At 39.4% G+C, this 18,635-nt stretch overlaps 1 protein-coding gene across 1 annotated transcript in view; it reads left to right on the top strand.

The window, feature by feature from the left end:
• Positions 1-17,082, top strand: part of SUPT3H (suppressor of Ty 3 homolog (S. cerevisiae)) — a 597,109-nt gene extending 580,027 nt beyond the window's left edge. The window contains exon 11 of the mRNA XM_006860525.1: positions 16,957-17,082. Within this exon, the coding sequence (XP_006860587.1) occupies positions 16,957-16,998 (42 nt within the window). The 3' untranslated portion in view covers positions 16,999-17,082. The remainder of the gene's footprint in view (positions 1-16,956) is intronic.
• Positions 17,083-18,635: the final 1,553 nt, after the last annotated feature.

Here is an 18,635-nt window from a genome sequence, read left to right as displayed (position 1 = left end):
TAATGTAACAAGGTGTATGATTTGTTGAATATATAAAACTTATGATCTGCCCTGTAAACTTTCACTCAATTCACAATAAAAACTGTACAAAAAACAAAACAACAATATAATAATAACAAAATAAAATAAATATTTTAAAATTACTAAAATACATTCTATAAAGTATTTAAAAGTTATTAATATAAAGGACAGTGTGGTTGTTGTTGTTGTGAAGTGCTGTCTAGTCGGTTTTGACCTATAGCGACCCTGTTTAGGGATTCCAAGGAGCAGCTGGTGAGCTTGAACCGCTGACCTTGCAGTTCAAACGGCTTTGCATTCTGGCACATTAACCCACAACGCCACACCAGGACTCCAAATAATAGTATTAGCATATCCCAATTAAAAAATGTATTTTAGAGGACTGTGTAATCAAGGTGATTCTGGAGTTGAGAATGTACATTTCAATGAGCATGCATTTGTTAGAGTTGAAAATTCTCTAAGCATATGATTTGATTATATGTTGTTACAATTATAATTAAAACTACATTCTGAATACAAACCCCTTTCAGTTTAAAGGGCTTTGTGTTTACTGAGTAACTTAATGTTCCTTATCATAGCCAAACTCCCCATTCCTCTTCTCTGAAGTTACATTACCGCGTCATGATGTAAGGTATTTCAATCTTACTTGACTGCCTTCCACTAGAAGTTTGACTCCTTAATATTACCATCTAATTCTGTTTACCCGAAGAACTGGAAAGAAGGTATAGTCTCTATGTGTTCATTTCAGCTTGGGTGGCTAAATGGCTTAAAACAGTCAATGCATGAAAATGGCCGAGATTGAATAAATTAGTGAAATCACAAAAGGAAACCACTGTAGGAAATAGTTTTACACATGTAATTGCTGAAATCCTCTAGTGAATGTGTCAATCTGCACTAGCTAAATAAATTTGTTTATAGACATGTTCTGTATTAGCTTCCACTTTTTCACAGCCCTTTGCCAAACAAAATCCTACTAGAAGTAGGATGTTCACACCCGAGTAGGAGTTTCTTGGATAAATATTTTTACTATATGGAGACCAAAACCACTTCTACAAATTTCAGACTGATTGAAATCCTATATTTCTTTAGCTTTTTCCTTGCATCTTTTTCTCCTGGCAGTTACAAGTGCATCAGCTTACCTCTTCTCAGCTCCCACTACTGTGGCGAACAGGAGGCAGGCTGCGTGCACCGGGCAGTCGAGGTGAGGAGGGGAGTTGGCCCTGAGATTGGTGGGACCAGCCTGCCCAGTCACTACCATCACCAAATGGAGTGGAGAAGCAGAGCAAGGTCCATTTGCAAAATAACTTCCCTCCCCCTGTCCTAAAACCTTCCTGAAATGATTCATTGAATTTGTTTGAGTATAGAGATTATGTATCCTGAGGCTATACTTTGTAGAATGCCTGCATATGTTTCATTTGAATACTACATGAATAGAATACATAAAAATCAAGTTCTGTCAGCCCTTCCTCCAGAAACCAAGGTAAGAGTCATTGAAATATAACAGCCGCATTCTTTTGTAAGGATGCCTTTGGTCTCAAGACAAGTAGTTTGGAACAAGAATCTCACTGACTTTTTAATTCTTTATAACAGGTACTGAGTTTTTCATAGGCCTTCTAAAAATCTTTTTTTTTTTTTTAATTTAATTTGTTTAATGACTAACCATACAAAGTATTTTTAATAGTAATAATCTCTATTAAACATGAAGCTAAGAACATTTCTTTTTGATGTGCTAACCCTAAACGTTCTCAATGTTTTTAAGAGACAATATGACCAGTAAAAAGTAGGCGTTGGCAATAGCATGAGGGGGCTGATTGCAGTACCCTGGTTACTTGGACACCTGTTAGGATTAAACAGAGTAATAATCACTGAAATGAGTAATATCACTACTAAATTAATAATGTATCTTTCCTTGTCTACATGGAACCTAGCTACTACTGAAAGGGATCACAAAAAGAGGGTCCTGGATAGAGTGGGTGAAAAATGTGAAACAAAACTCAAAATAATAAAAGATCAGGTTTACTGGTCAGATAAAGACTGGTGAAAACCCCAAGATTCTGATGCTTAATCACCCTTCAGGTCTAGACATGAACTCACCCCTATGGCTCAAGTTTCAGCCAAATAAAGAAATCTACAACTTGAACATAAACACCAGGTAGGTACATACACCTTCAGAATAATCAATTATTTGAGATCAAAAGGCAACATTTGACCAAGGGCAAAGTTCAAAAGGCAGGGAGGGCTAGGAAAGAAGGAGAAATAGAAACAGAAAACACAGGGAGGAAGTAGGATGTGATAATATATTGTGGGGATTACAATCAATGACATGAAACAAAATGGATATGAGTTGTCAGATGGAAAACTGATTTGCTCTGTAAACCTTAACATGATTCACAATAAAAAGTTATCATTATATGTACTTGTGTATGTGTATGGAGACCTGGGGTGGCACTGCAGACAATGCACTGGACTGCAAGGTTGGTTTGAACTACAGGGTTCAAACAGATTTTTGAATACCTTAGACAAGGTCACTATGAATCGGAACCAACTCAACAACCCTTAGCAACACAACAACTATCACATTATATATATATATATGTTGTTGCTGTTGTTAAGTGCCGTTGAGTCGGTTTCGACCCATAGCGACCCTGTACAGGGTTTCCGAGGGTGTAATTCTTTACGGGAGTAGAGAGCCTGATCTTTCTTCCGCGGAGCAGCTGGTAGTTTCGAACCGCTGACCTTAAGGTTCGCAGCCCGATTCGTAACCACTACGCTACCAGAGCTCCATATATATATACATTTGTTGTTGTTGTTAAGTGTTCTTGAGTTGATTCAGACTCATGATTAAACCTCTCTTCAAGTTTCTTTGACACCTGAAGAGACGCTTTGGTCATTTATGATATTATTCTTGTTATATGCCATGTAATCATTTTCTGCTCATAGCAACCCTGTGTAGGGTTTCCAAAGAGTGGCTGGTGAGTTTGAACCACTGACCTGTTGTTAGAAGTCCAGTGCTTATTCTACAGTGCCACACCAGAATTCCATTTGTGATACTGTTGTTGTTGTTGTTGTTAAGTGCCATTGAGTCAGTTGCCACTCATAGTGACCCTATATATAGGGTTCCTAAGGGGTGACTGGTGAGTTTAAACCACCAACCTTGTGGTTCAAACCGACATTGTGGTCCAGCACAACATTTGTGATATTAGGAGGTAAATTTTCAATGGCCTAGACAGATTGTGAATATCTTGTCAATTCCAAAATATGTTCATAGCGCTTCAAAGAACACCTAACTGCGGTCAAGAAGTACACAGACATGGGAGACTCAGTCTTATGAGACATTACTTACTCCTTCATTCTCTCCCATAAAGAGTTAATATCAGCTTCGAAAGAAATGATTCAAAAGAAGTGCTTGAATGCTTATATGACTTGAATATTTATTTCTTACTTGAATTTTGATAAACCTTTTAGTAGTAGATAGTCTGAGGTGGAATCTTAGCTGTAATGTTTGGTGACAGGCAAACTCTGTCTCCTCTGAGTCATGCCTAGAATACTTTTCTGTCTCCCCATCTGCCCCCTTCCACCCCCTACTCAGGTCTCAGCTTAGTGTTCACTTCCTTCAAGAAGGCCCCTACCTCTACTGCTTTTTTATGTGGTCCCATTATACCAGTTTTTATTTTGTGATTTATCTTTGTCACTTCTCATTCAATTTCAGTCTCACCCATCAGTCTATTCACCATGGAGTTGGCATTAACCCCAACTGTCTTGATCACTGCTGTGTCTACAGTGCCTTGTGTTCTATGTTTGTTGAATGAATGTGTGAATTAAGGAGAATAGTTTCAAACAGAAATATCATGTCACAGGTGGCTGCTGGGTGTGGTTAATATTAACTTATCTCCTCTGATTGTTTTATGTCATGTTTTTTTTTTGGTGTTATATTTTCAAAGCAGTCTTAAGAACCTTTATTATAATTAATTTATTATCCCAAATTGGTGTTTAGGTCACTGGATAATAGCTGTTACTACCCCTGCTTTTATTACCTGTGGTATGATTTTGTTTCCATGTGAAAAAAGATATTCAAGCAGTATTTTTTTTTCCTTTTTATCTTGTATTATTATTATCTGAGACCTTGAAAATACAATTGAATGAAATTACCACAAAACTAGAATTTCAAAAAAAAAAATTATCTTACACATACTCTTTTATACTTTCCAATAATAGAGTGTTTGAATTAAAAACATTTAAACTCAACAAAAAACTGTTGTTTTAGATGACTTGGATACTCCTTTTCTGGCAAACAAGGGAGTTGGCAAGATGGATACAAACATTTTCACTCCCGGCAGATAATCAGTAAGAAGTCCAGAAATGATCCCAATGGGAGCTCAGATCTAATATTGGAGTGTTTGCTTCACATCATTGTTATGGTTGGGTTTTCAAGAGCACTCTAATTTAGTTTCTATAACAATGACTGCTGATGGTTATCTTTCTAGTTGAATAGATATGTGGTCTAAGTCCAATTTTCAGAAGCTGGAAATATACCAGCCTCATGTTCATGGTAAACACATGTTAGCATTTCTCATTTTTATCCAGCCAAGCTACCCTTTTGTCACATCCATTCATTCATTAGATGGTTATTTATTGAGCACCTACTTATTTGCCCAATAAATAACCATCTTATAAGAAGCTTATAAGGAACTCTGGTAGCATAGTGGTTACAAATCAGGCGGTGAACCTTAAGGTCAGCAGTTCGAAACTACCAGCTGTTCTGTGGTAGAAAGATGAGGCTTTCTGCTCCCTTAAAGATTTTTATAGCCTTGGGAACCCTGTACAAGGTCACTATGAGTCAGAACCGACTCCACAGCACATAATAACAACAACTTTTTGCAGGACACTGGGCTACACTCTGGATTGTTGTTAAGTGCCATCAAGTAGGTTCCGTCTCATAGCGACCCTGTGTAGGGTTTCCAAGGAGCAGCTGCTGAGTTTGAACTGCTGACTTAGTGGTTCACAGACCAATGCTTATCCTGCAGCACCATACCAGGACTCCACACTCTGGATAGTCAGGACAAATAAAACGGCAGCATTCCTGCCTTCTTGTCAATTTGTTGTACTGTGGTGGCTTCCATGTTGCTGTGATTCTGAAAGCTATACCACTGGTATTTTAAATACCAGCAGGGTCATCCATAGTGAACAGGTTTCAATTGAGCTTCCAGACTAAGACAGACTAGGAAGGAGAGGCAGACTACTTCAGAATGTTTAGCCACAGAAAGCCTTACAAATAGCAGAGGAACACTGTAGATATAGTTAGCAGAGGAACACTGTAGATATAGTGCCAGAAGATGAAAACATGACTAGCACCTTAATTGTCAAATACTGTGCCGGACCATAAACCCCTCAGGTTGGAAGGCACTCAAAATACCACTGGGGAAGAGATGTCTCCTCAAAGTAGAGTTGACCATAACGACGCAAATGGAGTCAAGCTTTCAGGACCTTCAGTTGATGATGAGGCACAACTCAAACCGAGGAGAAACAGCTACAAATACTCATCAATGATCAGAACATGCAGTGTCTGAAATAGGAAGCTAGGGGAACTGGAAGCTGTCTAAGTGAAATGGAACGTATAAAGATTGATATCTTAGGCATGATGAGCTGAAATGGATGGGTATTGGCCATTTTGAATCTGAAAATGATATGGTTTACTAAGAACAATGCTGTCTTGAAGTATAATGCTGTCTGTGATAGAATAATATACATATGCCTACAAAGAAGACCAGTTAATACCTCTATTACTCAAATTTATACACCAGCCACTAAAGTCAACATTGATGAAATTGAAGAATTCTGCCAATTTCTTCAGTCTGAAATTGATCAAATTTGCAATCAAGATATATTGATAATTACTAGTGATTGAAATGTGAAGGTTGGAAACAAAAAGGAAGGATAAGTAGTTGGGAAATGTGTCCTTGATCATAGAAATGATACTGGAGATTTTACAAGATCAATGACTTACTCATTGCAAATACTTCTTGGAAACAACTTAAAAGACATGAACCTCACTAGATGGAATACACAGAAATAAAATTGACTATATCTGTGTGAAGAGACAGTGGGAAAGCTCAATGTCAATAGGTATGGTTTTGTGTTTGCAACTTTGAATAATTTCAGACATCTGTGTTTTTATTGTTTATAATATAAAGTAGACGAAGCAAAGCTTAACATTATTGGCATAAAATTATTAGTCACTGTTACCAAGTGCCTTCTAGTCTGTTCTGACTGTATAAGGTTTCCAAGGAGCCACTCACTGGTGGATTTGAACTGCTGACCTTGTGATTTGCAGTCCAGTGCTTATCCTATAGTGCCACACCTACGGTGTATTTAATTCTAGGTCAGTGGTTCAAACCTACCAGCTCTTCCTCGGAACCCCTTACAGAGTCTCTATAAGTCAGAACCAACTCGATGGCACTGAACAACAGCAACAACATTCATGGAAAAAGTAGCTCTCGTGGCACAATATTGGGCTGCTTGTTACACTGCTAACTTGAAGGTCAGTGGTTCGAATCTATAGGAGAAAGATGAAACTGTCTGCTTCAGTAATGATTGCAGTCTCGGAAACCTTATGAAGACGTTCTGCTCTATCCTGCAGGGTCGATATGAATCAGAATCAACTTACAGAAGTGGGTTTTTGTTGTTTTGTTTTATTTATGAAAATAATAATTTATACATAGAAACAGTACCCTTTCAGTCTCATATAAAATTGCTAAAGATAGTCACACACAAAAACACCTCTTTCTCCAAAAAATGCAGCAGTGTTTGCATTAACCACGTAATTATTTTACTCAATAACGACAACAAATGCATCTCTCTTACGATTTGATTGAAATGGTTTGGGCAATTAGAAAAGCTCATCTTTAATGACTAATTTAGGGACTCTTGTATTCAGAATGCTTCAGCAACTCAGTAATAGCCCATGAATTTATAAAAGCCAGCCTTGTTATTCTTTAATAAAATAGAATCTGACAGAGAGTTCGAGTAGAGCATGTATAAAATGACACGTTCCTCAAGATTTATGAGCACCAGGTTACTTGGAATAGAATGGGAGTTAATGCGACATTTTTTTCCCTCATTTTGCCAGCCAGAGAAGACCTCTTATTTAAAGGAAGGGCTACCTCTACTGTTTTAAATAAAGGCTTTGCTGTTTGACAGACTGCCCTGGGTACGCTCACAGGGTATTTATAACACTGGGAAAGTACACCAAAAGGAAAATGTTTAATGAAGAGTTTTGCATGTTAGAGAGCTATATATCATATGGTTCAATTTAGAGTCTCTGAAATATCAGAGTTAGAATGAAATTATCAACAGCAGAGTCACATGGCAATGGTACAAACAAGATGTGCCTATTTGTATCTTTGTTTGCTAATGAAAGTCAGCCATGATTCCCACTTTGATTTTAAGAATCTTAGACCACCATTCAGCTTCATTCATTGTAATTAAATCTCTTGCCCACACGCAGACACAGGGCAGCAAAAAAGGAGGGGGGGGGCATATTTTATCTTTTAAAGAGCTATCGCATAGCTTTGATATGAAGCTCCAAAGCTTCATAGATTTGTAGTATTAAAGCAAAACAATATGTCACACAGAACATGTCACTTCCTCAGGCAGATGGAGGGGCCAGGAAAGGACTTGGTCTTAAAATCCACAGAGGGCAGAGCTGACTTCAGGTGTATATATATATATGTTGTTGTTGTTAAGTGCCATCGAGTCGGTTCCGACCCATAGCGACCCTGTACAGGGTTTCCGAGGGTGTAAATCTTTACGGGAGTAGAAAGCCTCATCTTTCTCCCGCGGAGCGGCTGGTAGTTGAGAACCACTGACCTTAAGGTTCGCAGCCCGATTCGTAACCACTACGCTACCAGAGCTATATAGGCAGTGGCATTTGATACAGTTTGTTGTGGTTTCCAGTTTTGCTGCCTGATGAGAAGCAGAAAAAGGTCAGTTACAAGCACAACCGATTTTTGCTTTACCAGTTTGGTAAAGCTTGGCAGAGCAGATACCAGTTGCCCTGGAGTAAATTCCAACTTGTAACAAACAACCCTGTGTGTGACAGAGTAAAGCTCTTCGTAGGATTTTCAGTGCTCATAATCTTCTGGACCTTTCTTCTGAGATACCTCTGGGTAGAGTTGAGCCACCCACCTGTCAGTTAGTAGCTGAGCACTTGTACATGAAATTCAGAAATGTACCTACCTTCTTACCCCCAGCTCAGCTGAGTATACCAGTAAGCCAGTCGTATTAGGTTAACTTCATAAGTACAGGTTACTGAAAGTCTGTTGATCGTATAGGCGTGTGTTGCTTAATGTCCATGATACATTCTGTGCAGTAAGACATTGTGTGATTTGGATGTTCTGCAGTCACCATATCATAGTCGGGTCCTCCTGCCTTTTCCTTTAGCATATCAGAAACGCCTCTTGCTTGCGGTCCTCAGTCCACATCACTAGCAATGTCCTCATAGCTAATACAGGTTCCTCTCTCATTTTTGTTAGCCTCATAGCTTTCAGTGGAGCCGAGCCTTAAACAGGGAGAATTTTATCCACATTTCTGAGAATCATTGTGGAGTATGGCATGTCTAAATCATGAGCCACAGTATTCACTGACTTTTCACCTTTGTTGTTTATTAACCTTTTGTGTCGCTTCCAAATTAGTACCTCTCCTTTGCCTCTGGCTGCTGCTGTCACTAGTGCTGGGTTGGCTGAGTTTGAGAGACTTGATGCCCTTCATGGTAATATTTTAGAAAGAAAATTAAACATGGAGGTAACAATAGAGCATTCAAGAGACACATGATATGGGAGGTTGAATGCTGCTGCGTAATCAGCCAAAGCGCATACTGTTATACAGTAAGCCTTTTAGATACAAAGTGTGGTATGTACATAAGCCAGTAGCATGGGTGTTTATGTGTTATGACTGTCAAAACATATGTATTCTAGGTCATATATGTTCATCTGACAGCATGACATACACATATTGTGTGTAGGAAGTTGTGCTCACTACATCCCATTCTCCAATCAGGATTTCTGAACTGCATTATATAACCTGTGGAACCACGGATGTATATGTGGTCAGACGTTGCCCAAACAGACATTATGTGGCGCGTTACTCCATAGCTCCCTGCCTCGTCCTCCCAGCAAAGCCAAACTGGTGACTATGGAATCTCTACCCTCTGTGGCCTTGTCAACCTGTGGAGTGCAGAAGAGTATTTGGGCAACCACCCGGTCCTTGGTAAGCAGGGTGGCTCCGTTGGCTTGCAAATCATCCATGACACAGAACCTACCTTCTGCTTAGTGAATGGGGAGATAGCAACAGTTTGGGAGAGGATGGTGTATATTCCAAACCTTTATATTGTCCTTTTTACTACTGGATTTAACCCGCATAGACAAACTCCAAACACATGCAGGCACACTCTGAACATAGCCTTAGTAAGACATCAATAGAAATACATGGTCGCATCACCCCTTGAAGGTCCTAAAGATGCCACAGAACCTTTCAGCCCTGTTTCTCTTATTTTGGTATTTTAGCCGTTTTCCCAATTGATTATTATAAGCACTGAGGGAAATTCAGTGATTGTCCAAGGGTGAGCTAAACATATGGCAGAAGAGTAAGAAGTAGAACTAAAAGTTTGTAATAGCCTGACTTGGTCTAACTGTTCAGCTGTACTGTTTTGGATATCATAAGTTTCCCCTGCCCCCAAGTCCCTTCACTTTCCTTTTGCTCCCAAGGGCTCTTGATCTGGAAAAACAGTTTCTTTTTGAGCATCTGTTTTCCCTGTTAAGGTCAAAGAAGCTAAACACTTAGCTTTGGGCAGAATCAGAATTATCCAGCAGAGTCCTAGACTGAAGTAGAATCTTGGGTTCTCATCACATGATCCTGGACGGGTTGTTCTCTCTGGGTATTGTTTTTTTGTTTGTTTGTTTTTCACGTATTAAATTAATAATAGAAGAATTTGCAAAGATCCTTTCCCGTTCCAAAGTTCGATTGTTGCTTGATTTTAAATGTTACCAAAAGAGGTTGTGTAGCTTGATTTAAGAGGCTTGGTTTCCTAGTTCTTATTCTTGTTGTGGCAATAAACATGGTTTGGCAGTCCAGTGGACTGTGTTATGTAATAGTGGCATCCCAGCATCTGGGAACTATGCTAAAGATGGCCCACAAGTGAGAAGTGTGAGAAAGCCAGGTATCCCATCTACTGTGTGGGTAAAAGGCCTGGCCTGAAAACTTTAATTTCTATCTCTTCTGTATTAAATGTGTTAAATGACAGTATCCCGATTTCCATTCAGAAATATCGCTTACTGAATAATCATGACAGATTCTGGAAGGCTTTATTTATTTACAAAACCTTTTTGGGATCCTATTCCTGGTGTGGCACTGTGGGCTAATGTGTTGGACTGCAAAGTTGGTTTGAACCACAAGGTCGGTGGTTCAAGTTCATCACCTGCTCCTTAGAAACCCTATACGGGGTTGCTATGGGTTGGAACGGACTCAGTGTCACTTAACAACACAGTCCTGGTTTGGCACGGTAGGATAAGCACTTAGACCTCAAGGTCAGTTTAAACCGCAAAGTTGGCAATTCAAAACTCATCAGCAGCTCTTTGGAAACCCTACACAGGGTCACTATGAGTTGGAACCAACTTGACAGCATATAACAACAGCATTAATGGTATAGGAGTCCTGGTGTGCTGTTATTGGTTAAGGACTGAACTGCTAGCCACAAGTTTGATGGTTCAAACCCAAGAGCCACTCCTCACAAACCCTATACAGGGGCACTATGAGTCAGAACTGACTCAACGGCACTTAACGACAACAACAAAATTAATTGTATAAACCACTCTGGTGGGTTAGGCATTAGATTATGAACTGCAAGATCGGCAGTTAAGTCTCAACCAGCCTCTTTCCTTGGGGAAAAAAATGAGTTTATCAGCTATCATAAAGATTTATAGTCTTTTTAGATTTATAGTCGACTTGATGGCCGTGGGTTTGGTTTACTTATTAGTGATACACTGAGGACTCTGCCATGGTACTGATCTCTCACTGTGCATCCTAGTCACCTGGAGTGCTTAGAAAAGATCCCAAAGCAAGTGACTCCAAAGGAGTGGGGCTTGGGGTAGCTGTATTTGCTAAAGCTCTCCAGGGCATTTCAATGCCGTCTTCTGTATGCATGCTGTTTTTTATAGCTAGTTTGGAGAATAAGCGCTAGTTAAGATTGCCTCCAAAGCGAAGAGGATTTTCATTCAAGATCCATCTCTGCACTCTAAAGCCTGGTTTAAATCTGAAATGAAAATTTCATTTGCCCTTTAAGTGATGTTTAATAAGAATTGAGTTTGTTAGAACTGGGAGAATATGTGTGTCTATAAAAATATGGGCAGAATAAATTATGCCAGATTTCAGGGGCTTTTTGTTTGTTTTGTGTTGTTTAACATTAAGACAATAATGTATAATGAAAAGAATACGGGACCTAGCTTTCGAATCCAACATCTACTCTTCCCTGGTCATGTCACTTTAAAAAGGAGGATAGTAAGGGCTTTTTACTAGTTGTGGTAAGGCTCAAATTAGATCTAGACATGAAAGTACTTCATAAACCATAAAACCATGTTTCTCAGCATTTTTTGATCTTTGTCCCTCCCTGCTTTGAGAAGTATACACATCTCATGCCCCTTTAAAATGTTATTTGAAATTAAATATTGTGATTAAAAGCAAAAACGGCTGTTTTCTTTTCTCCCTCTTGCATGCTTGAAAATCACCTCAGTGTCCATTACTTGCAGTAGTTCAAGCATCCGTGCTAACCTGGGGCCTTAGTGAGAGCAGGGGCTGGACCTCATCTTGGTGTCCTTTGTACCACCAACCATGTATCACCACACATGCAGTGGCCTACCCAGGAGAAGAGCTCAAAGATTTGCTAAAATCAAAGTAAGCAAACTTATAAGAATTCAGACAATACAGGAGACCCCAATATTCTTCCCTGTAGGCTTTGGGGAAAAAATGAAAAATCTGTAAGTGAAGTTGGGGCCTGCTACAGTGAAATAACCTGATGTTATTTTATTTGAAGTGTGACAATGCCGAAAAGCATCAGGAAAGGTAGCAGTGGCAGATGGCATAGATAAAGCACAAACACAAAGTCTGTTTTGTAGCGTATTTATCTTCTTTTGCTTTATGTGGCGGTATAGTTGTGTGCTGTGGTGTTGGTTCCAACTCACAGCGACCCTGTATAGGATTTCCGAGGCTGTAAATCTTTACGGGAGTAGAAAGCTTCTTCTTTTTCCTGTGGAACAGCTGATAGATTCGAACTGCTGACCTTGTGGTTAGCAACTTAGCTTGTAATTCATTGTGTGCCCGGGACGCCTTTTGCTTTATGTTAACATTTATCTTTTGCCCTTTAATATTTGTTTGTGTGCCTTAAAATATACCACTTGATGATGATCCTTAGAAAGTAAAAGTAAGACAGTTTGAGATGGTAATGTTTTCTCTAGCTTATCCTGAAGCAGATAAGCAAAAACTAAATTATTTAAAACTGCATGTTTATTAATCAGTTTCCCCACCAGTGTGTAGTGTAGGTGGGAGAAAATATTTATCTAGATAGACTGACATCCTGATGAGAAATCGTATTTTGGAGTTGAATGACTGAATGAATGTCAAAAATGAAGAACTTGCTCAATCCTTACTTTAAAAAGAAACTGGGTTCTTGCTAGATGCCTTTGAGTCGGCTCCAACTCATAGCGACCCTATGCACAACAGAACATGACCCATCCTCACAATTGTTGTTTTGTTGTTGCATTTGAGCCTATTAATTTGAGCCACTGTGTCAATCCATCTGATTGGAGGTCTTCTTTTTCATTGACCATCCATTTTGCCAAACATGGTGTCCTTCTCCAGAGACCAGTCTCTCCAGACAGCATGTCCAAAGGTCATGAGACAAAATCAACACTATTATTAGTCCTTTAAAAAGATACCAATCATGTCTGCTGCTAACTTTGAACCTCGGCTCAAAATGCCTGGATTTTTTTCAACAGATTCATGCTAGGAGCAACTAATAGTCAAGAACAGAACTTTATTAAATCCAAATGAAAGCTTAGGTGGTCTATAGCTGTGTAGGCAGCTAACTGGGTGAGTCTGGTTGAGTTATTGATTCATTCACAATCTGTAACAGTGGGTAGAGGTCCTGGCTGTTGGCTGGTCAAGAGCTGGGTTTTACTAAGATATGGAACTAGGAATCATTCACAGGTTCTGACAGAAAATGTTTCATGGGAATGTGGCTTCCAAAAAGGTCCTCACACCAAACAGTGTTTAAATTAGTTTCAACATTCTCATCAGAAATAGAAGTTCACAGTTGGCATAAAGATGAGTTGTCTTCATCCATCTCCATATCAACTTGCTGACTCTAGAAAGGATGCCGATTTGGGGACGTTCCCTTAATTGCCTTAGAGAGACAGCATACATCCTTTGTACATCAAAAGGGAAAAGCAGTGACTCAGGGTGGAGGACCCTAGGGGATTGGCTTGCTGAAATTGCTCTTCCCTAATTACCCATGCTTGTTTATTCCTTCATTATTTTAGAATTGGTGTAGGAAAAGCCCATTCCAAAAATTGAGGGCAGATCTAAACTTTGATTTTCTCCTTAGCTACTTTAGAATATATGTTATTAGATAAACCTGTAACCTTATAGTTGTTTGCAGATAAATCACCTAAGAAGAACTAGTCTTTGAAAAGTGACCTTTTAGTTACTAGAGAGCACCATTTCATAACGCCTCACTTGGAAGGTTAAGCTTGGTTATTTCTTAAGTAAGCTCAGCCTCCATCTTCCCCCACAAGCCAAAACCTCTCTCCCAGGCAGGGCACACTTCAACCATTTACCTTTACTCCCAGGTCCATTTATCTCCTTGTAAACTGTCCCTGTGTTTTAAATAGTATGTTATGTTAAAGGTTGTCACTGCGGTTATAAAACTTAAAATATCAGGGTCAAGAAGCTGAAAATATTACTTTGGCATAAGCCCCCTCTAAGGCAGCGGTGATGGCAAGGGCTGTTTCAAGGCCTGAGGCTCCTCTGTCTGTGGTTGTGGGAAGACACTTTATCCACTCCTGCAAGTTATTTGTGGCTCTCTGAGGAACTCATTTAACACTGTTCTCCAGTGCACAATCTTCAGAGTCGAGGTGGAATTTTCTAGTCCTTGTTAGCTGGCTGGCGTCAATCCAGAAGTCTTTGAGAGCACACCAAGTCTGATGGGGAGAAACAAGTTCACGCAGAGAGAATGCTGAGGAATGAGACTTGGAGTGTGCCACTGTCTTCTCATCCTGATACACACTTCAGGACCGAATTGTGGAGCAGCACAACTCACTCTGGAGCATTCCCATCAGGGCTCCAGAGTCTGACTACCATAGCAAATCCTCTGAAAAACAGGCTGTTTGCAGAGAAGCCTTTCAACTTAATTGACTTTTATGATTTAACTGAAGGGGACCCAGAAACTGGAGTCCTGGTATGGCGCTGTAGGATAAGCGCCGGACCACAAAGTTGGTTTGAATCACAAGGTCAGCAGTTCAAACCCGCCAGTCACTCCTCAGAATCCCTATCCAGGGTCACTGTGATTTGGAACCAACTCCACGGCACGTAACAACAGCAGCAGTCCAGAAACTATTTTTGTTTCACTTCATGTTGATGGAAGTCATACTATAAAGCCTGCATCCACATTCCCTTTTTAGTATGCAGGCATACCTCGTTTTACTAAGCTTCACTTTATTGTGTTCTGCAGGTTTCGTGTTTTTTGTTTGTTTGTTTTTATAAATGGAAGGTGGCAACTCTGTGTCAAGCAAGTCTGTTGGCGCCGTATTTCCAATACCACGTGCTCACTTCATATCTCTCTATCACATTTTGGTAATTCTCAGAGCATTTCAGACTTCTCATAATGCTATTGTACACTTGATAGAGTACAATATAGTATAAACATAACTTTTATATGTGCTGTGAAACCAAATATTATATGTGGCTGGTTTTATCACAATATTTGCTGTATTGGAGTGGTCTGGAACTGAACCCACAATATCTCTGAGGTGTGCCTATAGTTATAAATGTAATTCTGTATTTTTTAGGTTTAAGACTCTTCAGCACCTCCATAGTATCATCTTGGTTTGTTTACTTTAGCACAAAAACCTTTTGCTAAACTTTTACAACAGTGGTCTCATACAATGTTTGTCTTTTTGCGATTGATGAATTATAAGTTGTTTTGCAGATTAATCATTATTCTTCAACATTGCATAGTAATCCATTGTGTGTATACATAATTTTTTTTAAAGTTTATCCATTCTTCCATTGATGGGCATTTAGGCTATCTCCATCTTTTTGCTGTTTTGAATAGTACTGCAGTGAACATGGGCGTACATATATCTATCCTATCATAACTCTTATTTCTTGAAGATGTATACCAAGTAAAAGGATTGCTGGGTCATACGGTATCTCTATTTCCAGTTTTCTGAGGCAGTACCTTACGGTTTTCCACAGTGGTTTACCATTGTACAGTCCCACCAGGAGTGTGCAAGGGTCCCAGTCTTCTTCACACCCTCACCAGCATTTTTTTATTTCTGTTTTTCATACCATTGTCTTGATCACAGGAGTTTATTTTATATTTCCTATAATGTGAATGTTGAAGGTAAAGTTATCAGACCCATAACAACCCAGAGTTATTAGCTTACGGGGGACAAGAAATCCCCAGTATAAGATTTCTATATTATTTTCTCCATTTTTTGAAAACAGTTGTAGAAAAATTCCATTTAACTAAAGGTTAGGAGGAAGTCTTTGAATATGACTACTATTACTTTAAATCACGAAAAAATATGGCCAAGAAAGGGGAATGTTGTTGATAAATCCCGGGTTTTAGTCAGCCTCACTCTGGGTCTCAATGGGAGGAGGTTCAGGACAAGCAAGTCACAGAGGCCCTGTGTGGTCTAGTCTTCCAACTGTGAAGTGCAGAATATATATCTCTTGGGATAAAAAAGCATCCAGTTTTACTGTCTTTACTGAAATGTTTGAGGAACCCTAGTGACTCAGTGCTAAAACACTCAACTGCTAATCAAAAGGCTGGCAGTTCAAACCCACCAGGTACTCTGCAGTAGAAGGAGGTAGCGATTTGCTTTTATAGAAATTGCAACCTTAGAAATCCTATGGGTCAGTTCTATCCTGTCCTAAAGGGTCACTGTGATTTGAAATCAACTTGATGGCAATGGGTTTTAATGGTAAGGTAAGCACTGAACTAGAAACCAAAATGTCAGTGGTTCAAACCCACCAACTGTTCCTCAGAAACCCTGTACAGGGTCGCTATGAGTTGGAATCTACTTGATGGCACTTAATGACAACATCCTTAAGGACCTCCATATGTTCATGTATGTATATAAAATTGTGTAAGATCCAAGTTTACTCTAATGTCTATAATGTACAGAACTCCTTTGAGATCATCCTATTTTAGGGGAGAGGAAAGATCTCTATTAGTGTCTGTCCCCATAGCTTTTCACTCAGACTATAAATTAGGTCCGGAAAGGCCATAATGAGTCAGTAATTTATAGACTATTACGATACTTAGAAGTGAATTTCTGAGCATGTCGAATAGCGAACACATGTTTATAAAGGACAAACAGATTCAACACAACATCTCTTGGGCCTAACCAAGCCCAATCAATTAGCAAAATGGGATGTCTTATTTTGCATATCTCCTGCTCCCCCAAAATAGAATCACTAACCACTTGTTAACCACATTGACTTTTTAATAGACAGAGTGGTTACTCTAGTTTTGCCACCAGAAATGTTCAGATTAAGCACCCTATTAGGTTGAAGCAGCAGTCTACCAAACAGGAGGAAAGTTTGCCTTCTTCCCTTGTTTGACTTGATGTGATAATTCATTGCAGATTTCTTTTTCGTTGACAGAGTGCCTACCGCAGAAACGGGATGGCTTTTCTGGCCTGCTGATGTGATTCTGACCACCACAACAGGAAAAGGCAATGTTATGTTAAGGTGATTCCTTCGCTCCTCCTTGGACAAAATAAAATACAAGTTTGCCTTCTCTGTATCCCAGGGAGTGGGCTGGTTTGTTGTGACTATCAACTGGCTGACTCCAGCTCTTTTCCAACCCCCTCAATGCTCAGTCTTGTTTACTAGATGGGCTGTTTAGCTAATTAATGGCAGGATGTTTGGGGTGGTGTGTAGGTGGACAAGAACGCAGATCACACAATTTTGAAATGTTAATTTGGAATGGATTTACTGCCGTCAGCTCACGTATCTTGAAAGCAGTGTCTCTTTTTTTTACCCCTTTGGTGTTTAGTCTATGTTTTATTTGATACATTTTGTGATCCAGATTTGGGACAAAGGGAAAACATTAAAAGAGCAGTCCGTTTTCCTCTCCCACTATCCCACCAACTTAATTTCCAACAGTTGTTGGCAATGTCTGCATGTACATAACCTTTCATTCCATTCTTCCATGAACTTTGTGAAGCCCCAAACTGGTATGTTTTGTAAACTCACTCTAATCAAAGACCCAGTTGACCCAATGAACCGCCTGTTTCCGTTTTCACTCCTCTTTACTTCACTTCTAGAATATGTGTAACTTTCTTACCTTCTTCTCAACTTGTGCTTTTGCTCACATCAAACTTCTTCTTCCCTCTACATTGCCCTCCTTTGCCTGCCCCTCCATCCCCAGGCCTCCACGCCCACACTGTGCCCATTAGAAGCAAAGGCGTCACAATCAGTACAAGCAGAGTACTCTGCTTCCTATCCTGCCTAAGACTGAAAATGGAGACTGGGTAGTTTCACGCTGGGAGCATCCGGGCTAGCCTTCTGGTATCTATGCTTTCTGTAGTAAATGAGGAACTGTGACTTAGGAACAAACCAAAATATAGCAGATGTAATAATACAGCTTCTGATTAAAGTTGAATTTTAAGAAGAAAAGGAAGTTATTTCTTTCATTCTGTAGGAGTTTAATGTAATTCTGCTTTTATCATGGTTCTGCACACACTGAAACAGCTGTTGTAAAGAATTAACAAAAACAGAAATGAGAAACATGGAAGATTTTCTTCCTGTGACCATATCGTTGGGCAGTTCAATTAATATGATTGTTCTATAGCATTCACCTTTGTTAGTTATCATTTACCTGTTGTCCGAGGAAAAAACCTGCATGTCAAAAACAGAACAATGCAGGTATATCATAGCGAACACTTGCTTTGATGTTGCATGGGAGCTTGTTGAAATGTATGATTAAACTTTGCTTTTTATCATCATTCTTATTTTTCTTGGCATCCATAATCATGGAAAATTATAAGCTCGCAGTAAACATCCCAACTTTCAAAACAGCAGCACTTACTGTATTTGGTTTCGATCTGCCAGGCTTATATATGGTATAAAATTTTCAGGGCCTACTTCTTCACATCAAAATTCCTTCTCTCCCACATTATACATTTTAAAGCATGCACAAGGCAGACAATTTAGAGTTTCGTCGTTTTTTTCTGGTTTTTTTTTTTTTTTCCCTTCATTTCATTCTACCTGATACCCTTATAGTCCCAAAGAAGGAAGACTCAATGTACATTTCTCTCAGAAATATGACAGGTCTGTGT

The sequence above is a fragment of the Chrysochloris asiatica genome, unplaced genomic scaffold, assembly GCF_000296735.1.
Source record: "Chrysochloris asiatica unplaced genomic scaffold, ChrAsi1.0 scaffold00038, whole genome shotgun sequence".
In the NCBI taxonomy this organism is placed as follows: Eukaryota; Metazoa; Chordata; class Mammalia; order Afrosoricida; family Chrysochloridae; genus Chrysochloris; species Chrysochloris asiatica.
Note: the sequence above shows the minus strand (reverse complement) of the source record. Positions and strands in the feature narration are given on the sequence as shown.